This window comes from Ceratotherium simum, chromosome 15, assembly GCF_057802395.1.
Source record: "Ceratotherium simum simum isolate JZ-2026a chromosome 15, ASM5780239v1, whole genome shotgun sequence".
In the NCBI taxonomy this organism is placed as follows: Eukaryota; Metazoa; Chordata; class Mammalia; order Perissodactyla; family Rhinocerotidae; genus Ceratotherium; species Ceratotherium simum.
This window is the reverse complement of record NC_141914.1, coordinates 23,864,330-23,891,668: the sequence shown is the minus strand read 5'-3', so window position 1 is coordinate 23,891,668 and position 27,339 is coordinate 23,864,330. Positions and strand designations below refer to the sequence as shown.

Genomic DNA, 27,339 nt, shown 5'->3' with positions numbered 1-27,339 from the left:
TGATTCACTTTGGAAACAGATCCTCCAACCCGGTCAAGCCTTCAGATGACTGCATCACCTGCCGACACCTTGACTACAACTTTACGACAGATCCTAAGTAAGAACCACCCAGCTAAGCTGTGTCTCCATTCCTGACCCTCAAAACCTCTAAGTTTTGTGGTAATATGTTACACAGCATTAGATAACAACACAACACATTTTTACCTTATTTTTTCCACAACAGATTTGAGGTAATATTCTTTGATTCAGTCATTCTAGCTGAGCTGATACTAATAAGTGTTTCTTAAGGAGGCAAAATCCCCAGCTGTTACAGATGCAAAATAGCAACCTATTAATTGAGAAGTATGGTTTAGCTCAGCACAGTTTGATATCTTAACATGTTCCAATAAGAACAATAACATCTTGGCTTTAAAGTGATTCATCTTATCTCTTTTCCAGTAGAAAAAAACTTATCTGCTCTTTGTTCTTCTACAGATTTGGTGTCTGTGGATAGTTGTAGCTATAATTGTGTCATTTACATCTCTCAGCTTCCACCTGTCAAGATGCTCAGAAGAGAAGAATGCTACAAATTGCACTAGGGCATTTTTTAAAAGCCTGTTTTCAGCATTTAAGCACCTAACAGGGTGATTTTTATCTACGTAAACAAGTCAAAGGCAAAGACAAAAACTCTATAGATTGTTCTCATAAATGGATGACTGCATAACCTTTTTGAGATTAAAAGAAACCTATTTTTTTTAACATTTGAAAGTCATGAGATATTTTGGATAAGTGTGATTATCAGAGAATACCACAAATAGCTTTGGATGTTGGGTATCACCTGTGACGGAGTCGTACAGATCTGTGGGATTCTCTGTGTTCTTTGATGGAGGGTTAATTATTCCTGCACGTCCACGTGTATAGACTCCTGTAAGTACTCACACAACATAAATATGCTTTCTCCCACCGCTGTCTTGTCTGGAGTATTGATCATCAGCAGAATAACTGGCATCAACTGCAAAATATGTTCCATTTTCCATAGGTTGCTGCCGTAAAGAGAAAGACAAAAGCCTTCCTAAGAACACAAAATTATCACAGTATGTAGAACCATGCCCAAACCCAACAAAACTTTTTAAAAATGAAGTTCTTGTCCACCAAAGCCACTTTTCATCATTTCTAAAATTCACTCCACCTGTCCTCAGAAGGTTGCCAGTCTCCTTTCAGTGGAACACAGTGCATTCCATCCTGACGATGACAATATGGCTGCCATCTATGGTTCTACACTGCATGGGTATGAACAGTCAACACCAGAACTACTGTTCACCTCATTCTGATCAGCCAGATTACTCGCTTCCTTACCATTCATCCCAGCATTACTGCGATTAAAGACACGCAGACAGGTGTCTGCATCTGTCCCATGGAAGAGGAGTCTCTTATTATCTCTCTGGCCGTTCTTGGTGTCCATGTGGTTTTTCTTTACCTGGTAGCTCTGCCAGACAATTACATTCCGTGTCCTCTCAATCTATGAATGACAAAAAGCAAAACATTTTGGAAATGACCTTAGAGCTCAGTATATTGTGGGGTTTTTTTTCATGTGTGTGGATTATAAAAAAGCAATATGGAGAAGGAGGAGGACGAGGAGGAGGAGAGGTCTGAGAGGGGAGGAGGAGGTGAAGGAAAAGGATAAGAAAATGCAAATAAACAGGAAATTGAGAGAGTAGGTGCCTTTCTGACTTTAGAAAAAGTATAGGCTAAAGTATCTATTAGTATCTGTACTTTGTAATAGTGCTTATTACTACCTATTTTACATAACAGAACTTACAAAGTATATATGAAAATGTTTACCTATATATATTCCCTGGAATCCCTGGAGATTCACTGACATTCAAATACCTATTCAAAAATTTGTGATAATTCAATAATTATTTCCTCAACTCCTTTTGATCTCCAAACCCACTCCATATGTCTTCTTCCCAGTAACAGTTTTTTCTGCATTGCTCCAATTATGGTTATTAATCAGCTGATAATTGCTGATCTAATGAGTATTTCTTTCTAGACCCTCAACAGCATTTCAAATCATGAACCACCCCTTCCTTACAACTTTGTCTTTCTTTAACTTTTTCAAAACATCATTCTCTGTTGGTTCTTCTTCCTTATAGAAAATGAATTTAACATACATTCAATAGTCATCTATTGAACATCTGCTATGAATCAAGCCCTGTGTTGGGTCTTTGCCCTCAAGAACTTTTAGTTAATGGAGGGGAAAGACAAGAAACAAATCACTACCCCTCAGAGAGATAAGGGATGAGTTAGGAGAACTCATATGGACTATGAAAGCCTAAGAAAGGGATCCAGATAATCTATATCTAGAGAGGGAGGAGGAATCTGAGGAAATGATGTTCTAGAAACAAATGAAGAAGAGAGGTTCAAGAAGAATGGAGTGGATACCTGTAGCAGATGCTGAGGAGAAACCAAACAATAAAAGCAGGAGGAAAAGTTATTTTGCTGAGAGTGATGGAGGCCTCAAGGAGAGTGGTGAAGGTTTGGAATGGGAATGCATCAGGAAACTGACTGGAGGAAGTAATGAAGGATTCCAGGCACCTGGAGTGTTCAGCTATTAGGGAATATGAATTAGTAATGATTTTATCTAGGAGCAGCAGGAGAGAAGGTAGGTTATGGAACAAATCCAAAGTTGGACTGTTGCAAAATGTGTGTGACAGAAGGAGAAGGGCCAAGAGAGTTGCAGATATTGGGTAAACACTATTGAAGCGAGGTTCTTGTACTCTCAATAGCTTTTCACATCACAAAGCACCTCCTCCTTTAGATTCTGTCCTTTCTGCAGGAGTCTCTCTCTTCTGATTCTCCTTCTTTCTGAGGGATTAAGGTCATACATTCAATTAAGTTCTTTCAATAAGTATTGCATCCTACGACATGCTAGGCACTGTGCTAAGTACTAGGAACCCTGAGATGAGTAAGATGCGACTCCTACTTTAAGCCCACTGTCTAATAGTGCAGTCAGGAAAGTGAAGGGTTATCAAAACACAATTTCATAAGTGCTCTAATGTAGTTAAGTTCACAGTTTTATGGAAGTAGTAGCTAGATTTTAAATTATTATGATACCACACCCTGTTCTGATATACATAATATGATAATGACCTTCTAAAAACTCCTATACTTTACTGGCTAACATTTTTATGCAGCATAGTGGACATTGTGGGAATTTCTAAACATCCATTCCACTTCATCCCCATTGCACAGCAACTCCTGGTTTGGGTAGAGTTGGCTCCACTTATAGTTCTCCACTTATAATTAGGTTAAACCAATCAAGGTAATCTCATGATGGCAGCACACAATGATGGGATCCAACAGCCCAGGTCCAAGCCAATGGCATATGGCACTCCCCTGACACAGACTGGTTGGAGTGGTCCACTCAACACAAAGCCTGGGACTCCTATCCAGTGGTTGTGGGATAGAACACAGTTTCTCTTCTGTAGGATGTGAATGGGGGAAACAGAGATCCCCTGATTGCCACCAGCAGCCATCCTATAATCACAAAGGGAGTCCAGCCTTCAGATGAGACTGACACTGTGGACAGCAAAGCCAGAGGAACCAGATCTATGACATCATTGAACAACTTGATCAAACTGCTTCAAAGACCATCCTCCTTCTTCACTTTCCATTAATTTCCAATATATTTCTTCTTGTTTAATCAGTTTGAGTGGGTTTGTGAATTGTAAGTATCCAGACATATACATGTGACTTTTGGGAATCTCCTTCATTACTGCTAATGAATGAACCATAAGATTTGAAGTCTAGGGAGCTTGAGTGAGTCTAATTAACATTAATATAGTAAGGAATAAAGGAAGGAAGAGTGTTATGAAAAAAGATGACTTTCATATTTGTTCTTCAATATTTAAAAGAAGTAATTCTTTAATGTAATATTACCTTCTCTATTTTGTAGGAAGAACAAGTCTGAGAGAACTTGTCCTTCACAGTGTCATATTCTGACTGTCCAGGTTGTAGCTGGATCACACAGGACCACTGCTGATTCATGTCAGTCCAGTGTACAGGAATATCATCTAGAAAGTCAGCATTTGGTGAAAACATGACATTCATTTCCAGGGCTGTCTGAAAATCAGGGCACTTCCTACGCTCTTGTTTCTCATTCATCTCATCCCGGGCTTTGGAAAAAAAAAAAAGCTACACATTTCACAGTTGCTTCTTTTATTATCCTCAATTTGGTACCACAGATGAAGTGAATGGTTCTGACACTAATATGATATATGTTAAATAATGGTGTAACTAAAATTTTTAGGTAGACTTAGATTTACTCTAGCTTGAAATTATAATTTTCCCAGAAAATTCTATAGAATTAATTCCATAAGAAACTGATACCTTAACATGAAAGCCAATTTATTGATGTTTTCAACTTTATCAGTTTTATTTAGTGTGGTCCTTTATTATTGTTTTTTGACACATGATGACCCTACTAAAGATATTTAAAGCACATTGTTCTCTATCTCACCTTCTACGCTAAGTAAACACTACGTAAGGAAAATACTGGAAGTGCTAAGTGAATGCTTCCATATAAAGTGATGAAACTAGGAGTTTTCCTTTGCTTTCCAATGATTTCCAGAAACTTCCAACACATTGAGGCTACACATCAACTTCCTGAGATGGCGTGAGTAGCAGAAGTATGGACAGATAGTATTAGAGAAGAAAATGCCACAAAATGGCACAACACCACAGGTATAAACCAAAGGATTTCTCCCTACAAACAAAGCCACAATTTATTCATTGTTAGTGAAAGATACACCAGGCTAGAGAGAGGGATCCAGGGCACTCCCTTCCTGTCTGGCAGGTCCTTCCAGGGAAGGAACCTCTGGTGACCAAGGGAAGCATCTAACCCTAATCTGGAAGCCTTTTTCAAATTAGTTTTAAATAAGTTTTTATGGGGAAGTTTCCCTACGATAGGATGTGTAGTTTCTGTAAATTAAGTTCTTTCATTTCTCCACTGTTCACTCCTTTCAGATATTGGCTTAATCATTTCTGGTACCAGGCCTTAGTGTTCTCTTGGACCTGCGACTTTCTTTTCTCTGAATGCACCAGGCAAGACTGGGAAGTAAGGCAGTGAAGCATTTCTTCAGGCCCCCTCTTCCTTTCATGCCATGAGGTTGCAGAGCAGAAACTACCAGGACTTGGAATCAGAAGACCTGATCCACCTCAACCTGTGACCAGCCATGTGGCATCAAGCAAGTGATACCACTTCTGAGTGGGTCTTCATGTTCTCATCTATGTGACAGAAATGGTAAGACCTGCTCTGTATACCACCTCATGGGATTATTACAAATGTAAAATATAATAAGTGGCGTGGAAGCACTTTAGGGAATGCCAAGTCCTTCATAAACATGTTTATTATTCTTAGAAAATGATTAAGCTTGATCTTTTCTATACTCCAAAGGTATCTGTACTTACAAAGGGAGTAAAGTATAAAGCCAAGGGTATTTTCTTGAGAGGAAAGACTTTTTTTCTTTTTTTGATTTTTATTTATTTATTTTGTCCCCCAAGGCCCCAGTAGATAGTTGTATGTCATAGCTGCACATCCTTCTAGTTGCTGTATGTGGGACGTGGCCTCAGCATGGCCGGAGAAGCCGTGTGTCTGTGCACGCCCAGGATCTGAACCCGGGCCGCCAGCAGCGGAGCGCGTGCACTTAAACGCTAAGCCACGGGGCTGGCCCGAGAGGAGAGACCTTTAAATCACACCCTTAAGCCACACCAAACTGTGCTACCTACTCTGCCTTGTGGGCAAGAGGTGACTCTGGCTAGACAACTTAGAGATGAGAAAACCGAGTCCCAGGAAAGCTGAGTACTCATGCATGCAATGTTATACGGAAGGCCACCACCAAAGTAAGGAACAGAATCTTGTTCTATTGACTTGCAGCCCAGTGCTTCATGGAAAACAACACAATAGCTACCTTTCTGTAAGTGTTTACCATGTGCCAGGCACTTTCCTGAGCCCTTCTTCTGTAAATCTCTTTTAAAAGATAAATGTCACTGTACTTTTCCATTCCTGGCATTCAAGATAAATGCCCTCCTGCACCTCCCACTGTGTGCCCTGTCTCAGTCTCCTCTACACGTGTGGAGGTGAGATTAAACACCAAGAATCCTGGCTCTGCCTCAATCTTCACTCTCTTCACCCTTCATACTCTCCATGGACGATCCAATTCACACTCACTGGCTTCAACTCCCACCTACTTACATGACTCCAAATCTACAACTCTAGTGTCTGATATATAGTTGGTGCTCAATAATTGCTCTCTGAAACAATAAATAGCTTTAACATACATTGGAAAAGTAATTGTGTATCATCTGCTCAATGAAGCTTAAAGCTATCTTCTGTAAGTTCTCTTCTAAAGAAGTACATAAGATAAATTATTACTAAAATTCTGCTTACCTCTGCCAACAAACTTCCTTTCACCTGACACTTTATCTATATTATTCCTTTTATCCACCAACAAAGATCATGTAAGGCAGTTTTGTTGCTGTTTGTTTTTGCCTCAAGTGCCATATGGCCACTTGTCTGCTGATTTAAGTCATTTTTTTGTTTGCTTCTCTAACTTTCCTGTTTTTCTTTTTCGTGAGGAGGACCAGCCTTGAGCTAACATCCAATGCCAATCCTCCTCTTTTTTTTTTTTTTTTTGCTGAGGAAGACTGGCCCTGGACTAACATCCATGCCCATCTTCCTCTACTTTATATGGGACGCCACCACAGCATAGCCTGACTAGCGGTGCATTGGTGCGCACCTGGGATCCGAACCGGTGAACCCCGGGCCACCCCAGCGGAGCGCACGTGCTTAACTGCTTGCGCCACTGGGCTGGCCCCCTATTTTGTTTTTTAAATTTCATAAGTCCAGTTAAATTCTTGGTGAAAGCAGCAGTGAATGAAACAGTTTATTTTTCACTTTACTGATAATGACTTATGTTCTTATGTTTAAATAAAAATTTTCTTCTACAAAGACCAAAGGGAAAACAATGGTAGTTTATATATCCCTAGATACTATAGTAGGTATTTATTATTTTTAACTGCCTGGCATCCTTTTCCCCTTTTCCTGGTACAATTTTCTCTGGGGAACGACCCTTCCCCCTTGCTTCAGATATTTATCCTGCTAGCTCAAGTGTGGAACATGTGACTCTAGCTTGGCCAGTTATTGTAATTCTAGTTCCCTGGCTGTGATGATGACCTAAGTTGGTCCAATTAGAAGGAATCTCAGTCCTTATATGAACATTTCTGTTCTCAGGCATCATGCTCCCAAGATAAGTATATATCTCCACTGGATACCATCTTTCCTCTTGGACCTGAGCATACCAAGATATGTGCCTGAAGCTGCTAGCAGCCTTCTTTCACCATGTGAAGCCTGAAGATAAAGACAGCACAGCTGAGAAGAGAGTGAGAGATGAAGAAAGGCAGAGTCTAGACAATATCATATGAGCACCTGGATCAAACTGCACCTGAGTGCAGTGTGTCTGGACTTTATAGTCATGTGGATCAATGAATTCTATTTTTGCTTAAGCCAGTTTAAATTGGATTTTCTACTACTTGCTACTGCAAGAGCCTTAACAGATCCAACTATCATTTTCATTTTTATGTATTGTGTGTGTGTGTGTGTGTGTGTGTAGCTCTTGCATGTACTGTGTTGCACTGAGGAGAATAGTAGACAGAAAATAAGTGCAGAGAGAACTGAAATTCCTGCTGGCAGCAGGAGGCAACAATTTTCAGTTTCGGGAGGCTGCTGATGACAGGTGTGCCTCATCACTAGTGAAACTCACAGTGCTTCATGGGTGAGTGCTCAAAATTGGCAAAAATAGTGATTGCCAGAGGAGGCTGCATTTCTTGTTATTTTAACAGCAGGACAGAAGCCACAAAATGGGGGGAAGCTAGGTCACAGAAGCAGGTTGACACAGATACTTAAAGATAATGTATCAACACACACCTTACAGAATCGCACCTGGGACTCTGCCTGCTCATGACGTGCTACAAACAGAGGACTCTGGCTGCTCCCTTCTTGCTCTGCGTCCACTCCCAGGCTAACTTGTCTAGAGGTGGATGATCAAGTTATCCACCAGCATCAAGATGCTGGTTAGCACTGATCACCTAGTTTGTAGTGACAAGGACACTGAGGCTCAGTACCAATCAATAAGTAAATAATGAGATGACTGGCTAGCGTTTTCAAAGCCTGTTCTCCTTTTGCTGCTCCCTCGTCTCTATTCTCTTCCTGTTCACTTGCTATTCCTGTGTCCCAGGCATGATTTTTGCCCCTCAGAAGAAGAACCAGTTGACAGAAGATTGTGTCCCACACTTCTTGTACTTTTCCCATGTATCATAGGAGGTTGTCTGTCAAGTCCTGAAACTGATAGAAACCATGAGCATTCACATCTAAACATTTTCTTAGTGATATTAGAGATAACCATGTGATGTTTTAAAGATGAACATCTTACATGCAGCCTGGAGAATAAGGACTGAATGGTAGGTGATGCAGAGACTTCTCTTTTTCTCATGCTGTTACCTTTAGCAGGAATACCTTTAGCAACTCAGCTGGAAAGATGACAACTTTAACTTTTTTTAATGACGGGGTGGAATATTTCCATGTGAAGTCTGCAATAGTGTTGATTATGTCATCAGCAACGATGATAGGTTTTTTCTAGCATTTCCTGAAAAAAAGTTTTTTTTACTGGCAAAAAGAAGTTTCAGCTGGTCCTGGTCATGTGACAAGATTTGGCAAGTGTAGTTCTTGATGCAGTTCAAGTGGAAAGCAGCCTCTGAAAGCCAGGAACTGCCCTGGCACTTGCTGGGTCTTGGTGTTCTCCAAATTAACACAAACTATTTCATAGAACATTATCACATAAACCACTCTGTGATTGAGGTGAATTAAGCCAAAAACAAGACCACTGTATACTCATGTCCGACCACAGACAAAAACATGAATGCTATCCAAACCACAAATTGGCCAGACATCCTCCATCTTGACTACTGTGAGTGATGGCTGCTTTATTACCAATCACAGCTTTTCTCTCCTTCTAGATAAGATACTCAGTCATAGACCTATGTCTGCTTCCTGGAAGTATCCAACCCAGGGCAAAGCCCCACTTACTTGAGACTGCCACAAAGTCACCTACCGTAAACTCAAATCCATTAACAAGTCCTTTCTAACAACCTCTTGCTGAGAAGCTGCACCATTCCCCATCATGTGTGTTCCTGGTGTGCTTTAGTTGCAGGGCATTCGCAGTGCAGAGAAGAGAACATGCTTTGGATGCAGAAGATCTGGGTTTATAGGTCCTGGCTCTCCACTGATTAGTGGTATGATCTTGGGTAAGTCATTTGATCCCTCTTACATTAGTTTGCTAAGGCTGCCATAACAAAGCGCCATGGATTGGTGCTTAAGCAACAGAGATTCATTTTTTCACAATTCTGGAGGCTAGAGGTCTGAGATCAAGGTGTTGGAAAGATTTGTTTTCTGAGGCCTCTCTCCTAGGCCATCTTCTTCCTGTGTATTTGCATGGTCTTCCCTCTGTATCTATCGGTGTACTGATCTCCTCTTCTAAGGAAGACATCAGTCACATTGGATTAGGGACCACTCTAATGACCTCATTTTAACTTAATTACCTCTTTAAAGACCCTTTCTCCAAATATGGTCACATTCTGAGGTACTGGGGGTTTGGACCTCAACATGTGAATTTTGGGGGGACAGAACTCAGCCCGTAATATCTCTAAACTTCTATTTACTCAGCAATAAAATTGGGCTGATAATAGAAGGTAATAGATAATAGAGATAAGAATGTGGTAGCTAAGAATATAGTAATTAAGAGCATGACGGTAAAAAAACACATAATGAAAAAAAAATGTCATGGTTGAAATGTATAGGCCAGGCTGCCTGCATTTGAACCTAGTTCTGTTGCTTACTAGCTATAACCTTGTGCTTTAATACCTCAAATCTTTATCTGCAAAATGAGGAAACTAACAGTCAGGAGTGGGTCCAGGTTTTGTAGGGTTTGAAATTTATACATCTCAGAAAAAAATACAAACTACAAATATAAAATTATGTATAAAAGTGAATGTTTAGAATCAGAAAAGAAATCACAATAAATAAATCACAAAAAATTTTTAAAATGTTGAAAATTGTATTTCCAAGTCACCTTTCCTTAGCTGTATCCAAAAATGCTTGTAGCCGCTCCAACCCCCAGTGCCAGGAGCAGTCTGAGAAGTTGGCCTGGGAGGTGGGACAGTGGGAAGAAACAGTGGTTTCAACCCATCGTGGTTAAAATACTGTACTTGTGAAGTTTTATTACATCATATAACCTTATAAAAGCATTATTAGGGCTTCTCTCAGGGCCTTTAAAAAAGCCCGTGATTTGGGAGGTGAAGGAATCAGGGAGCGGGTCATTAGCATCATCCTCGACTAGGGAAATTATTGTGTGATGTGAGAGATGATGAGGAAAGTGTTCCTAGAAACTGTGAGCGGGATGAAGCTGAGCTTGTGGTTTGAGGACAGCAACTGCGTCTCACTTGTGATTTCATCCCCAGCGGTTTGCACAGGACCTGGGGAACAGCATTTCAATGTAATGAATGCGCGAATGAGGGGCCTGTGGGAGACACCACAGTAAACCAGAAGGGGGAGGTATTTGGGGTTTGGAAACTAAAAGGAAGACTAAAACTGAACCTCCCCTGGAAGAAGATTTAGTGGGACGTGCTGACTCTGGGGGTCTCAGGGCACCAGGAAGCAAGGGTGGCAGGAAGCTGGGAGCATCACGGCACCACCCAAGGAGGAAACTAGAAAACAACTCAAGAGTGGTGACGCTTTGCAAGGGATGATGATGGTGATGATGAGTTTGGACTCTCTTATAATTAATTTCTGGAACAGAGAAATGTCCCAGAGGAGATCCTGGAGAAGGCTAGAAATGCTGATTTGGGAGTCAGGGCAGAAACAGTAATTGAGATAATGAGAGTAAATGAATCCCCCAAAGGAAAAAAAGAAGAGTGAGAAAACCAGGAAGTTAAGGGCCCAACATGGGAAGACACTTAGGGAACATAATACAAAGAAGAAAGATGGGTGAAAGGGGCAGAGGCCCCATAGGTGGCCCTCAGGGTCTGAAAGGCTGCCCACTCTCTGACATCACTATTGCTGCCTCGACTCAGCACATGGAGTTCGTTAAGACTGAGACTAAGTCTAAAGGGATCTGGATTGCTTACAATTTTTGAGTGATGTTGGGGGAAGAGGGAGAATCTCCCTCTGCCCTTTCCCTTAAGGTTCTTAGGGCTGGCCAAATAATTAACAAGACAGGTTAGCAGGAGAAAATAATACCAAGTTTAATAACATGTATACACGGGAGAAAGCAGGGACACTGCTTTTCTCAACACCATAGCAGAAATTCTCGTCTTAAATACCATGTTCAGCCAATGACAAAGGAGGATTTTGGGGGTGGGGGGAGTGAGTTACAGGAGATTACCACTAAAGCACAGCAAACAAGAGTAAGGTTATTATGCAGCTTTAAGGCCTCTACTTCCACGTTGATAAGCCTCTAGAAATGAGGCCATCCCCCTCTCTTCTCAAAACAGAGAGGGAGATACATTTACTAATGGAGATTTCCCTTATAAATGTAAATGATTGTCTGGCAACTCCTCGCAGGGCCATCCAGAGAATGTGGCCAGAGAGACAGAACTTCCGATAAGATGGGCTTGTTTGTGCCTTTCCTATTGTAATATTTATCATACATTATCTTTACAGCCATCATGATAGACCTGTTCCAGGAAGGAGCCACCATGTCAAAATCTTTAGGCGGTTAGTGGGGGAGGTCAAATGTCCCTAGAGAAAACCACCAAGGTAAAGAGATAGATTTTAGGGTGGCCAAATCTTGATCTCACACAGTGACAAGAGGATACAAACCTGCTGCACTGAGTGGAAGGGAAACCCATGTGTACTTCCTCTGTTCACACTCTTCTAGAACTCTGGACACAGTTTTCCTGACATCATTATCCCCAAGAACATGCATTATTATCTTGCACATTAGCTATCCACCTCGTGTAACTATAAAATCTCTGTGAGGATGTGCAGCTGAAAAAAAGAAAGAAAAGGAAACACACAGAGAACATACTTAGTGGAAGCAACACCTTTATCACTGAGAAATGAAAATAGCTGACATCAGGAAAAGCCAAGAAGATTCCTGAGTGCAGCCTCCCTCCACCCAGCTGGTTTCATTCACTGGGACTGTGACAGGATCATTTTCTCTACAATCAGGATTCTTTAACTTAGCAGCTACATTGTTGAATATTTGAGGCACTCTACCTGGGTTAATCCACTCAACCCTCCAAACAAGCCTGTGAGGCAGGTTCTGTTTTCTCCATTTCACAGATTAAATGGAGGCACAGAGAGGTAAGCTCAGTAGCCTAAGATTGCCCAGGATCTGAACTCCCACTCTACTGTCCAGAAGAGCAATTATGTGGAGCTAATTTTCAAGGAGCTAAAAGCAACGTGTTCTGTGGTGTGGAGGTGTGAAAGGATGACAATTTCCCCCTCCCTCAGGACCTGGAGCGCTCTTAAGCACATGAAAAATTACCAGGGCTGTTTTAAGGCCCTTTTGTACCCTGAGAAAGGCAGGGCTCCAGCAAATGGAGGAGGACGAGTCTGGGTCCCTGCCCACTCCACCCTGCCCTCCTGCTGGGCTCCCACTGCCCAGGCACTCCCTGCTGCCCCTGGAGTGTCCCACCTGCTCTCCTCTCCCAGGCAGCCTCCTTAGGCTTTCCCAGCTCATCCAGCCCAGCTTCCTTCTCTGCTTCTGCCTTCCAAGGGACAGCTGGCTCTTCCAGCGCACAGACCCCTGCTAACATCCTCACGCTGGTGATCAATATTTCCTTCTTCTGATCTCTCTTCATGGATTTATTCCTCCAGAGAAAGTGTCTTAATCAGAGGAGGGCTATTGAAGTAGGAGTTTCAGGCACGATAGCAGAGCAAGTTGTGGGAATGTATTATTGTCAAACGTAGGACACTATGACTTTGTTGGGGAAGAGGGAGAATCCCCCTCCACACTTTCCCTTAAGGTTCTTATGGCTGGCCAAATAATTAATACAAGTTAGCAGGACAACATAATACCAAGTTTAATAACATGTATACATGGGAGAAACCAGGGAAACTGAGTTTCTCAACACAATGGCAGAGATTCTCATCTTAAATACTATCTTCAGCTAAAGACAAAGGAGGATGTTGGGGGTGGGGGGAGTCAGTTACGGGAGATTACCAGAAAAGCACAGTAAACAAGGGTAAGGTTGTTATGCAGACTTAAGGCCTCAACTTCCACATTCATAAGTTTCTAGAGATGAGGTCATCCCTCTCTTCCTGGTACAGAGAGGGCGATACATTTACAAATGGAGATTTCCCTTATAAATGTAAATGTTTGTCTGGCAACTCTTTTCATGGCCACCTAGAGAATGTGGCCTGGGAGAGTCAGAATTTTTGATGAGAGGGGTTTGATGCCTTTCCTACTGTAATATCTATTTTACATTATATTACAGCCATCATATGGTAGTCGCTCCTTCCTGAAACAGGTCTTCTACGTTAAATTCTTTAGGCAGTTTGGGGGAGGTGAAATGTCCATCAGAGAAAATAATCAAAGTAAAGAGATATATTTCAGGGTGGTCACTTTTGATCTCCCACAACTTCTTCAAATCACACTCACAGCTGAGTGTCTACTTGGCAAGGCATGAGTCCCAGTTTTGAAGGATAAATATTTTATGGGCACTCTTACAAGTTCTCCACAGTGATATCATAAAAAGTAAATATTTGGTCTTTGTCCTTGGTTGCTGGTTCAGACTTCCTAGAACCTTTGGAATCTCCTGAGTGATGAGTGTATTGATACACTAACAAGATGACTCCTAGAGGGTGTGGGATGAGATAGCTTCAGAATGGGGCTGGTCTCCAGAGAGACCCAGCCAAGATTAGAGGATTAGAACTCTCATCTGCAACCCTTGACCTCCAGGGTCAATCACAATTCCAATGATTTAAACAATCTTGCCTTGTAATGAAACCTTCATAAAACCCCTAAACAACAGGGTTCAGGAACTTCCTAGTTGGTAAACTCATGTAGGTGCTGGAAGGGTGGTATGCCTGGAAAGGTCATTGAAACTCTGTGCCCCTTCTTCCACAGAACACATTGCTTTTACCTCCTTGCCCTACACATTTGCTTAAATAAATTTCTAGGCCCAAGATGGAGCTGCTCCTCCCCATGGTGCCACATCAGCAAACTGAACTTTGAAACCGAACTTTTGTTTTCCTGTAAATGCTCTACTTGACCAGGAACACAGTATATCTGTCAGCCAAGCCCTAAACACCTAGCCAACTCTGGGCTCTGTACTTATCTCCTTGTTCCTTGATCTTTCTAGAGAAGGTCAGATATGCAACCCCAGCCAAACATCTTCAATTTCCCCATTCCTCTTCTCATGCTCTATGAACTCGCTCTTGCCCAAAATCCCTCAGGAATAGTGCTCACTGCTAGAGAGGCACCGTACTCCTCAGTCCATGGATTGTCTTCCCTTGAATAAAGGACCTCAAACTCATTACTAAATTGTTTTAGTTTTGTCATTGGACACATTTCTTCCATTTGACTGTTCCTGAGTTGTATCTTTTATAATAAACTGGGAAATATAAGAAAAGTGTTTTTCTGGGTTCTGTGAGTTGTTCTAGTGACTTGTCAAACCTGAGAAGGGGGTTGTGGGAAACCCTGAATTTATAGCCAGTCCATCAGAAGTACAGGCGGCCCCTGGGACTTGCAAAGACCCTGGGTGTTTGAAGTGGGGGCAGTCTTGGGGGACTGAGCCCTTTGACTTGTGGAATCTGGTGCTAACTCTGGGTAGATAGCAGAATTGGAGAATTGGTTGGTGTCAGAAAACACCTCAGAACCACCCAGCCTCCCACCTTCATTCATAAAAGGATTAGAGGTCAGCTACATGATATGCTGTATGAAGCAGAACAAGATTGGGCAAAATAAAAGATGATTTGTACAGCACTTTACAGTTTACAAAGCTTTTTACATTCATTGTTCCTTCTGAGCCTCACAACCACCTGTGGGAAAGCCATTACCAAACTCCTTGTTAGTAAAACGATCTTACAGGTGAGAGAGGCAAAGCTCTTAGAGGTCAGAAGACATGCCCAGGATCCCTCAGTATATGGTAGAGCCTGGATTATTAGGACCCAGGCTTGGGTTCCTTTTAATACTCGGGAAGCAAGAGACAGAGGGGATGCTGGGAGAAAGGACCTCTCCCACACAGCCACCAAGTCACACCACCTATGTCTGCTCGCCCAGTGAAGCGACCTTCTTCCAGAGCGCTCACCACTTACTCCCCACTCTCGCCCTCCCATGGGTCCTCTCACCGTATTCTCAGCCCTCCAATTTTCAACAGGTTGTAGCCAAAAGTAACATGTGACCATACCTAGTACAGCACATTTGTTTTCCACAGCTTGTCCAGAACTTTCTAAAATTGCTTTTGATGCCCCTAAATAAGACATGTTAATGGTAAAGGCATTAGTTAAAATTTAATATGTGGTTATAGCTTTTGTAGATTAGACTTAGTCCAACTCACTGTTTTGTGCATAATCCATTGATGTCCTCCTCCCACAGAAAATCATCTTTTCTATGGCAACCTTCATTCAACAGCTGTGAATAAACAATCTGGCCCACAGCATGATGGCATCGCCCAGTACCTGAAGGTCTCCAGGGTCTGCATGTTACCGTCTCAGTTTGTACCAGGATATTTTTACAGTTATTAGAAATTTTTTGCATTCTACCTTATTTTATAAAATTGAATGAAAATACAAAAATAAAAGTTCTGATACTGGTGAGAAGCATGAATCTCAAATCTGAAATAAAATGGAGCATTTTCCTTAAGTTCCTTGATTTTGTTGTTTAATTTTGTTTTGTTTTTCACCATTAGACATAGCTGGCTGGCTTCAGTGCAGTGAATCTTCTAGTCAAGGCTGTAGCTTCAGCACTTTGGTCACATCTAATGACAGCTGGGTGGAGTGGTTGGAAACATGGACTTTGCATTTGGACAGATTGGGTTGGAGTTGACTCCACCACTTACTGGCTAATACCTGACTAGTCAGTTCCTCATTTGTTACACAGAGAACAGCATAGCACTTTCCTCACAGTTATTTGAACAGTACAAGAGGTAATGGATGAAAATGCTTAGACAGGATCTGCACACAGAAACTATTGAATAAATGTTAGTTATTTTACGATTATGAAGATCTGTCTATCTACCCGCATCTCCTTGATTATGTGTGTGTCTGTTATGAATTGTCTGTTTTTTAAAAATTCCTTTTTCAGTTTGTTTGTTTTGGTCTCTGACTTTGCCATGGTGGAGGTTTTCCTCAAACATCGGGTGGTCTTTGCCAGTCCATTCATGTTTAAGAGTGAGTTTGGAAGCTCTATGTGCAGGAGGCTGGCTGACTGGCAGTCTTCAGTGTAAGGTGAGCAGGCAGTAAGTACTGGACTTCAGGGCACTCAGCGTCTCCCCAGAAGGACCCTCCAATCTCATGCCTGGAGGGCATAAGCCCCTGTGCTGTTCTGGGAGCCCCGCAGGGACAGGGGCTCATTGCTCAGTACAGAGACTTCACTTAAATACTGTTTCAGTCTAGCTCCCCACCCTCCCCTGTGCCTGGTGCTCTAAGTCCAGAATCTCTAGAGAATAAACCTCCCATGTCTGGTCAGGGAGGAGCAAGGGAAGTGACTGGTGCATAGGATGGGGGATAGAATCAACAGGTCCCAGGGCTCGTGATACAGAATTTCATCCAATTCTGTTCTCATCTCTTTACTTGCCCCCTGCCTTCCCAGGTTCCTGCTGCCTCCATTCCTGTGTCTCTAGGGACAGCCATTCTCTCTGGCAGGTTCTCAGTCTTCTCCACTCCAGGTCAGTTACCTCCACCAGCTAGCTGCTTCTCATCTTCTAGAAATATGTTGCTGCTACTTTTTCATTGTTATTTCTCTTCCAGCTCTCGTTTTCTTTGTGTTTGTGCCCTTTAAGTTCATTTCCTATTGCTTTAAGGGAGTTTCAAAAGGGGACAGGGATAAATGCATATGTTTAATTTACCAAGTTTCAAGTAATTGAAGGTTCTTTATGTCTACATTTTGAATGACTGATAAATCGGATAGCTATTCTACAGACTCACCTCTGCATAGTAAGTTCCATGATATTTTGCGATTTAGAAAGCATTTAAACTTTTATTTCCATTTGTGTTTTATCTTACCCTTTTAGTTTAAAAATTAATCTCTTGTAATATATAAAATATATAAGAGTATATGAGTATATGTATATAAGTTATAAACGAATAGACATGTGTGGGAAGGGCATGCTCAAAAGTGTTATGTCAATGGGGATGAGCGAAGATTTTAGGGAAAATCAAGAAAAAAGGTTGAATTTTCATTTGGGTCACTATAGTGTAGAGAAGAGATGAGTTACTGGAGGTGAGATGTGCACACCAACTGAGTTACATAAAAAGGGAAATTAAAAAAAGGAACTTAATGCCTATCAAATTATACATGTGGAAATTTGATAGTTCAGAGCTAAAAAGGGGAGGAGAGCTGACATTGCCTAAACATGATGCATCAGTTACCCCCCCCCCCACTTTACATCAGTTATACCCCATCTACTGCTCCTCTGGGAAATAGGCATTTGACAGGCAGAGAAACTGAGGCTCAGAGAGGTTAAGTGATTTGTCCAAGGTCACAAAATGCTGAGTGGCATAGCCAGGATTCAAACCCAGGTCTTTCTGATTCCAGGGCCCACATATTTTCTACAACACTCTCTGTCTACTAAGGGTAACATGGCCACAATTCCTCCCAGACATTAGTCATGATAATAGTTACAATCAACTATATTGTTTAAATAATGCACCTGATTTCAGATTAAATGTCCTATCTGTCAAGTTTACAACAATATCTGTTTTTTTCTTTGGTGATATCTCCAGGAGCAACCTGGAAAGTAATCGCACCAATTTTCATTTCATATGTTTCAAACTCAGGGTTAGAGACAGTCCCTAAGAGAGCTGGAAAGAAAGAAAGAGGACAAATATTTAGCTGGCTTCTGGAGGAGAACAAACATTACGGGGCCCTATTCTCTTCCCGGTCCTCTCTCCCCCCACATAAATCCAAACATTGCCTTGTCTCCTCACCTGCTAAACTGCTGGGTTTTCTTTTCTAAGGAATTAGAAAAGAATGCTTTGTGGCAGTAGGAATATCTATATTTTCTCAGTTAAACAGGGTGAGGCAGAGACATCTGACTGCACCATCTGTTTGTTTGCAAAAGTTGCTGCGGTGTCACGAGAAAGGAGTGAGGAAGAAGGAGAGAGGGCAGAGTGCACTCTCATTCCACGCCGGCAACGTCTCTGAGAGATTCTTTTTTTTGCTTTCTAGCTTTATTACAGTATGATTGACAAATAAAAATTGTGTATAAGGTGTGCAATGTCATGTTTTGTTATACATATTCATTGTGAAATGATTACCACATTTGAGCTAATTAACACACACATCGCCTCACATAGTTACGTGTATGTGTGTGTGTGGGGGGGCTGTGTGTGTGGTGAGAACACTTGAGATCTACTCTCTCAGCAAATTTCAAGTATACGACATGTTATTATTAACTATAGTCCCCATGCCGTACATTAGGTCTCCAGATCATATTCATCTTATAGCTGAAGCTTTCCACTTCTGGGAGAATCTTTTATTACCATTTTACACAAAGGAAATCAGTCTCAGAGTAGCTAGGTCATCTGTCCAATGTGAAATGGCTCACTAACTCCAAACGTGAGCTCTTCCTGCCGCTTCGCATCCCACTGGGGTAGCGATACAAAGGCCGCTCAGAGGAAATTACCTAGAACATGTTGGCATATTACTGTCCACTCTCCACTCTGAGGCTTAGGTGTGCCATTTCTACTCGTCCCTTAAACTCTTTAGATCTCCCTTTCCACATTTACACAGTGGAAACAGAACCACTTGCCCATGGGCCATTGTATGGGTTAAATAATATAAGATATCTGAAAGCAATTAATAAAGTTTACTGTGCTATGCACATTCTAGTTATCTTTTATTATCATGTCTTAGACACTCTGCCTCATTACCAACGATTTGGTTTACATCAATATAACTTATTCTCTGTGTGCCCAGACAATGGAACATGCTCTAATACCTCCTCCATCACTGATTTGGTCTTCATGTGAATTTGTCTCCTTCAACTGGACTTTAACTAACACTGAAGAGTTGCTAAGGAAAGGGAAATATTTTCTCAGCAGAACAACTTTACCAGACCTTGGGTATCTCCAGCCATGAGAATCCTCTTCTCGTTGAGATTTCTGTTTGACTGACTAGTGAATTCCTCTAAAAACACCTGGAAATAGAGAAAAAGCACAGTTACTGACCACAACAATATTCTGTAGAAATATTAATCCAATTCTTTGGAGCATTGATCATCAGACATCAATATGGAACAATAATTCTCAATAGATTTCCTCTTACCTCAGAGACTTTTCAATTAAAGGATTGTGGTTCAACCCAGAAATTTTCTCAATAAACACCAGTGCTGATTTACTGTATTTTGTGGGAAGACCACACTTCTATCCCAAATGCCTGAGAATAACTAAGAACTTAGGCAACAAAATTATCTTTGATATCTTTTTTAAGTGCTAATATTAGTAAGTTGAAGCAATTGCCCTTCAAGTCAGGTAATAAAAGGTAAGAATAACCGTTTCTGCACCCAGTTTTGGGGCTTGCTGTGTGCTGGACACTTCAATACATGCTCTCAATTCTCACAACTCTGAGCGGAGTTACTGCCATGCTCATTTTACACACGATGGAACTGAGATTCAGAGAGGTGACCTCGCTCAACCTTTAAGTGGCCAAACCGAGATGCAAACCTTTCTTCTTTGTACTTTTATGTTGTTTGCACTTTTGCTGTGAGTATGCGCAATTTATATAAAACCAATAGAACTTTTTCAAGGGTGAAAACCAGATGTTGGTACTCAGAGTGGGCCAACCAGCGGAGGAGCGCTCCTCAAGGAATGCCACCTTCCAGGGGCAGTGTCGGTGGTGAGCGCTTGGTGAACGTGCCGACTGCTTCTCCATCACTGAATATGGTGCTGGTATTTTTAGTTTTCGACCCTCACAGATCTGTATAGACTGGCTCTATCTATCCAAATAACTAAATCCTTGAGGCTTCTCTTTTCTAGCCTTTTCCCTAAAGATAAAGCCATGACTTAGCTTCGTTTAGTCCGTGTTAAAGTGTCTAGACCACTTTTATGCCAATAACTTTCTGCTTCTTTCTAAGGATTTATTTATTATGGATTATCTTGTCTCTCGATAAACTGTCTAAGAAGGATTGTATGTGTTATCAATGGTACCTCTTAGTTAGGTTGTCATATGACAACCCCCTATCAGCAAACCACACCTATGGGCAAGGAAGCAGAAAACACTGTTATTGATAGATCTACAAAGACATCTGATTGCACTTCGGTTGACTTGCCAGAATGACCAGAAGCGATATGGCTTTCATCATCATCTGGATGTACCAGAAACTAAATTTCTTCTGAGGTTTTCAGCCACTCACTGTTGCTAAATTTGAACACTTCTGAAAGGATTAGTTCAGCAAAAATAGCTTTGGGAAACCTCAAGTTTCCTGTTCCAATCATGAGAAATGTGATTGATGAGAGAGAGAGCTGTTCTATATTTGTCAAACATTTCTTGATTATATTTGCCATAATCTGAAATGTAGAAAGTACATTTATATAAGTTAGGGCTCAAGCTGGTGGAAAAGAGAAAGAATGGTGGCTCCAGCAACTCTGACTAGGCCCTCTCTGCTACTCTTGGCTTTGTCAGGGCCTGGGGAGTCAGAAAGGGAGAATGAGAAGAGGGGAGAGGATTTTCCAGAGAGATTCAAACTCATTCAGGAGGGGAGGGTCCAATGGTATGGGAATGGTTACATAAACAATGGTATCTCATTGCAATTGCAAGTGAAGTTTATGAAGATTTTTTAACAACATGGGGAAATGTTTATGTTAAGTTAAAAAAGCAGGATTAAAAAATGTTTGGAAGGGAATCTCAACTAAGAAATAAAATATGCATAAAATTAACTTGAAAGAAATACAGTAAAATGTTAACCAAAGTCATCTCTAGATGATGGGATTATGATTTTTATTTTTGTACTTTTCTGTATTTTCTGCAGCGTGCATGTATTACTTTTATATTCTGAAAAAAAAAAAAAAACAAGTTGGGAGGTTTAACTGGATGTGGAGGTGACAATTAAGTCATCAAAAGAAGGGCACTGACCTGTGACCTTCATTCTTCACCACAGCTCTGGCCACATCTCTTTGTTATACTGAAGGATTATTACACTAGTCTTCAGACTCCATTCCTGGAGAACCCCAATGATTGTTAGCACTTTTGAGAGTCAGTTACTCTGAAATAACTGGTAATTGTGATGGACTCTCCATGGAATGTAATAAAGATTTCAACAAATAGACAGGGTTCAATCAATAATAGGATTTCTTAACCTGGGCCGGATAATGCTTTGCTGTGGGGGCTGGAGTGTGCTTTATAGGATGTTTAGCAGCAGCCCTGGCCTCTCCCTGCTAGTTACCAGGAGAAGTTGTCACAAGCCAACGTCCCCTGGTGGATAAATTCACTTTGGTTGAGAATCACTGATCTATACCATGCCAGAAGAAGATTACCAAAGCTAACAAATGAAGTGGGGAACTAAGAACTTTCTCTACTGCCGAGAAGACCCTGCCCGTTATCCCAGCCTGGAGCCACGACATGGAGCATAGGTTTGCAGTCCAGGTCACAGCCACTTGTCATGAATATGCTCCCCACTTCCTCCTCTGCTCCCTGCCTGGTGGCATTTAACTCCTTCTGGAGCATTGGACCAGCTTTCTGCAAAAGAGCCTGAGACAGTGGCCCTCTTCCAAGCTGAAGATTCATGGGAACTGTGTTGACAATGACATCAGCCTTAAGAAAAACAGCAACAATTTGTTAGATTGAAGCAGTAAATAATGATTGAGCACCTATGACTTGCTAAGTACGGTGAAGTAATTCACAAGATACGTTTTGCCTGTGATACGGACCTGTCGGCTCTACCTTCAAGGAGCTTACGATCTGTTGTTAGTACTTACATACCATAATGAGGTGACCCCCAAAACCTAGAAATGAAGGAAATATTCTACCCACTACTGTCAAGTCAACATGGAAGAAGTTAGAGCACAGCTATGAAAATGAGTGAAACAGAGATCAGAGACAGACAAAGAGAGGCAGAGAAAGAAGGAAATTGAGAATAAAGGCAGAGGCAGAAAGAGAAAGATAGCGAGACAGACTGAGACGAAGACATGGAAAGATTGAGCGAGACTGAGGAAGAGAGAGAATTGCTTTTAGGCTGGAACCGAGAGTAATTGTTTTGACTTCATTAACTACCTAAAAAAGGAATGGGTCCATCTGAAGCTGGGGTCTGGTCAGCCCTGAAGGCCTACACAGAGGAAGACCACTGAGGTGGAGGTAGGCAGTGTTTATTCAAGCCTGTCCAGAAGCATTGAGTTCTCCAGTGTCTGTGCTGAGCCCAGCCCTTTGGCAAGATGGATCATAGCTGATGCCAATAGATATTAGATATTCAATTCATCCAATTCCATTTATTCCAATTTCGTGTTCAAATTTGGAGGGGAGAATGCTTTGATTATGCAGATTTTGAGTATTCTGGTTCCTTGGGGAGCTCTTCGTCATGAATTAAAAGGTGTCTATGTCTCTGGGCCATGTAATAGTTACATTTCTCACTCTAAGTTAATAATTGGCATTCGTGGGTACACCTCAATCTTGTATGAGGTTAGTTAGCACACTGATCTGAAGATTTGAGAAGCCCCCTGCAGGGATAAGAATGAGCGACCCTTCCAAAAAGAAAAAAACCCAAACAAAAAAACTAGATCCATCCCACATTCCCCTCACTCCCACTTGCAGCCTCACTCTCTACTTACTGATTCCTACACACTTTGGGGAAGCAATATCTTAACAGGTAAAAAATTAAGATAGTCTTAATGTTTAAATCAGTTCAAGATATTCAAAAGAAACTCTGTATTAAATATACAAATATTAATTGCTAAAGAATTTCAAAAAAAGGTAGGAATCATTTAGACTGGACTGATTAGTAAAGGCTCTACAAAGGGGATAAGGATTTAAGACAAGCCTTGAGGAATGGATGTTATTGAGACAGGTAGAAAGAAGGCAGTGGGGCATTCTAGGTGGATGGAACATCTAAGAAAACATATCAAGTTGAGAAAGGTCAGAGAGTAGTCCAACGGAGCTAAAGGAGAGTTTCAATAGTGAGAGACAGGGCTGGAAAGAGATTTGGGGCCAGATGATGGAGGACTCTAAAAATCACACTTTTTTGGATTTATCCTATAGGCAACAGGGAACCACTAAAGATTTTTGTGCAGAAAAGTACCTGATAAAACAATGTTTTTGGAATATGCATCAAATAGCAATGTAGGAGACATATTGGAGGGTGACAGAGACTAAAGATGAATAGGCTAGGGCAGTACTAAGACGTGACTATGGGAATGAAGAGGAAAGGGTATGGACATGAGTCATTGTGAAAGGCGGCTTGGAAACTAACTGGATAGGAAAAGGAATTCTGAGAAGAAAGAGTTAAAGAGGATTCCAAAGTTTATACAACACCATCCAATGGTGAGAATAGGCACCATGACAGGAGTTAACAAGAGTTTAATAATCAACTTAAGAGACTATATAGTGAAAAGACCTAGGTTTCTTCACCCAAAAGATGAGAGTAAGTAATATTTATCCTAATTAGATTGTAGTACTGAGTGGGTAAGGTAAAATTTAAAGTGGTCCATTGTAAGTGGATGATGATAATAGCTTTCATTTTTTGAGCCTTTACTATGTAACAAGAAGGTGCTATGTGCTCTATATGAATTATTATATTTAAACCTCACAAGAATCCTAATATCATCATTGTCCATATTTATAGATAAGGACACTGAGGCATAAGGGGGATGTGGACCAGGATCAATGGCTTGTCAGTCATAGAGTGGTATTTGATCCCTGCCAGAACTGTCTCTAGAGTTGGTCTGCGTAACCCACTACACTATGTCCACTCCTAGAGTGAAAAAGAAACTCACTGTACTTTCATGTTATCCAGTTCTTTTCTGGTCTGATTATACTCATTAAGCAATGTCATCATAGTCACTCATGCACTCAAGCAGAGCTCAATATTCCTGGCAGCCATGGCAATTATCTTTCTCATTGTAAATTAAATAATTACAATTCCAGTTTTACAATCAAGTCTCATGAGTTTGATTAGTGTGAGTCAGATCATATCTTGGTAAAATGATAAGATACAACTTCTCAACCTGCAGATCTGAGGACAAGGTCCTGAACCTACGTCTAAAAGTCTAAGGACTCTATTTACTCTAGAGAACAAGAAGACAGCGGCTGTCTTGCCTCTCCTCTGCCATCTCAGTAGCTGCAGCAAAAGCAAAGAATGTTTCCAGTGGCTCATAATCCATAAGAGTCTCCAAATTTCTCAGAAGCGTTCTCTGTCCGTTAGTCTTGAATGTGTGCCATCTGAAGGTAAATATCAAGTGTCAAAATGGTGGGGGCTCTAGAATTCTGAAGAAGAATCGAAATCAATAATTTTTAGCCCTATCTGCATATTAGAATCACCTGGAACACCTTCAAAAAGTAGTGACACCTAGACCACAGACCTAACCAATTAAAATCAGGACCTCTAAGGGTGGGACATGGGAGCCCCATTTTCAAAAGCTGGGAGCATTTTCAAAAGCTCCCAGATGATTCTGATGTGCAGCCAGGATTCAGTATCATGGATGTCAATATAGATGGAACATAGGGCCTGCATATCCTGCTAATTGGTGATTCCAAGGAAAAGGAAGCAGTAGGAGGGGAGGAGCAGGCAAGAGCCAAGCTGAGCATTTAGTACCTGTGGTGGTAACCTTTCTCCTTCCTCATTCTGCCTGTGTCTCAGAAAGTGCTCAGGCAGGAGCAACAGGGTGGGTTTGTGAAGGGTGATATTATAACGTGATGTACATATGTCCTCCTCATTAATGCTAACCGGAACAGGAGAGAAAAACAGAACTGGGTGGAAAGCAGGTCGAGATAGGCTACAGAGAAATAAAAGGGAGGATTTGCACACCCTGGTTTGTGGGTAAACCTGGATCTGTTCACCTGAGTGCACGGGAAAGAATATAGTGGATGGTAAATATAGCCTTGCACGAACCTCAGGTGGGTTTAACTTCTCAAATTTAGATGATCTTATTCTTTGACCTTAAATCACAGTACCAATTAGATCCCATTGTTCCTTGGTGGGTTTACTAAATAGCACCACTTACCCTGAGATATATTACATCACCACTTATCAACACAAGGTTCAGACCTTCTTTGGTTTGGGTTGAGGCTATAACATTTCTGTTTGAAAGATGATCTTTCTCGCTGCCTTGGTCTCTTGACTGTCAAGAAAACAGTAAAAAGTATTACCAGGCAATAACATCTGAACACTTTCCTCATAGGTGTCCAAAGAGAAAAAAACCATTAGATTTCACGGACTTCTCTAACTCAACTCATAACTCAATCTCAAGATTCAAAAGCAAACAATTTATTATCACGTTTGAGTATCAATTGCATTTAATACCCCAAATGCCAGTGAGCACTTTGACTTATTCCCTCAAGAATCCTAGCCTAGCAGACTCTGTCCATATCCCCAACTCTTACTATTTAAGGATGCCCTTACTATTTAAGAATATTTCCAACTGTATTTCTTGCCTGAGGACTATCTGGAGTGCCAAAGCCTGCTTTGCTCACCCAGGTAGCAGAGAGAAAGTGCAGGTAAATTAAGCCACCCACCCACCCCCTCAAGCTCTCATCCAATGATTGACAGGAGTTGGTGTAAAACTACCACAGTGACCTTGCCTCCCAGATGGGACTTGCTCTGAGTTTCCCCAGTGGGATTTGAGAACGCACCCTATCAGTGTCCTTTACTTCCCTATTAAATCACCTGTCTCAGGTCCTCTTCTGGGGGAACCCAAACTAAGACACACCCCTCAGTCCTCCACAATAGTGCATTTGTGGTTTGACTATTCATTAGTCATAGAATTTTAGAATTTAAAGGGTCATCACAGATCATCCAGTTCAGAAACTTCATTCTCCTGAGGAGGAAACCAGTGTGCAAAGGGATGAAGCTACTTGCTCAGAGCCAAGCTGCTAGCTAATAAAGGATACAGTACTTGAATCCACTTCAGAGTCGAGGAAGAGGAGTTGATCTACCTGATGGTGTTCTCACACTTACGAATGGTAAAAACATGGCACGTGTCACCCTTCTGCTCCCGCCCCCCGCACCTGTGACAAACATTATAATTGGTGTCAGCACTCTTTCTCAATCAACCCAGATACAGCCTCAGAATCTTTCTCAACACAGAGCTCCAGACAACAACTATCAAACTATCATTTGATCAGAGGAAACCCATGAAATGAAAGGTATTTTCTATGCCTGATCTATCTCAAAAAGGATATGGATTTTCTCTGCTTAAAATAGTCTTAGAGAATTTTTTACACTCTACTTTCTGTAACAAACAGAAAACTCCAGAAGGACAGGGAATGGGCTTCTTGAACAATCCTTTTGACTGGCTCAGGAATTTCATTCCTCACTTTATACTCTCCTGCACGCAGTCTGGTATGTTTGGTGGAAGCATTGTCAATGATGTCTCACCCTGAGAATTCCTTGGGTACAGACTCTTTCAAAGCCATGATGTGAAGACTAGAAATCCTTCCAGGAGAACCAGCCAGATTCTCTGTCAAATTGTGTTTTTTCTTTTTAGTGTTTCAGTTGGTGTCTAATTGTGTTATAATTCTTTTACATCCTCCAAACAACCTACTACTATGACCATCTCCTTGAATAGATCAGACTCAGTCAAACTCCTGTCATCCTCTATGCTGTTTTTCATGTCTTCACACACCGCTGGCTTCACATTCAATTTGGTGACCTGATCTCCAGACATGATATGGGAGGATTTTTTAGGACCGTCTTCTTGCCAGGTCTTGATGACATTGACCTTTGTTCTTCCTTGAGTGAGTTAGGTGGCTGCAGACCTGAGTGTTACCTGCAGCCCCTTACAGCTGACTTGGGGCCATGTTACCTCACAGTGACACCTTCCCCTCTCATAATTTATCATTCCAATTAGGTGATGCTTCTCTGCAAGATCTTTCATATGAGAGGATTCAGGACCACCAGGAATGGTGCTGGCAACTTTCTCAGGGGCTTCTC

General features: G+C 41.4%; 1 protein-coding gene across 1 annotated transcript; it reads right to left on the bottom strand.

Annotated features, from left to right (window-relative positions):
* Positions 1 to 734: 734 nt before the first annotated feature.
* On the bottom strand, positions 735 to 27,073 carry LOC101402590 (protein mono-ADP-ribosyltransferase PARP15). Its single transcript, XM_087440150.1, is given in 17 exon segments — positions 735 to 1,007; positions 1,009 to 1,022; positions 1,336 to 1,498; positions 3,922 to 4,065; positions 8,243 to 8,284; positions 8,286 to 8,383; positions 8,465 to 8,543; positions 8,546 to 8,684; positions 11,911 to 12,082; positions 15,451 to 15,513; positions 17,914 to 17,965; positions 17,967 to 18,064; positions 19,323 to 19,401; positions 20,549 to 20,783; positions 21,790 to 22,013; positions 25,412 to 25,528; positions 26,951 to 27,073. Coding segments are annotated over 17 exon segments (2,115 nt in total).
* Positions 27,074 to 27,339: the final 266 nt, after the last annotated feature.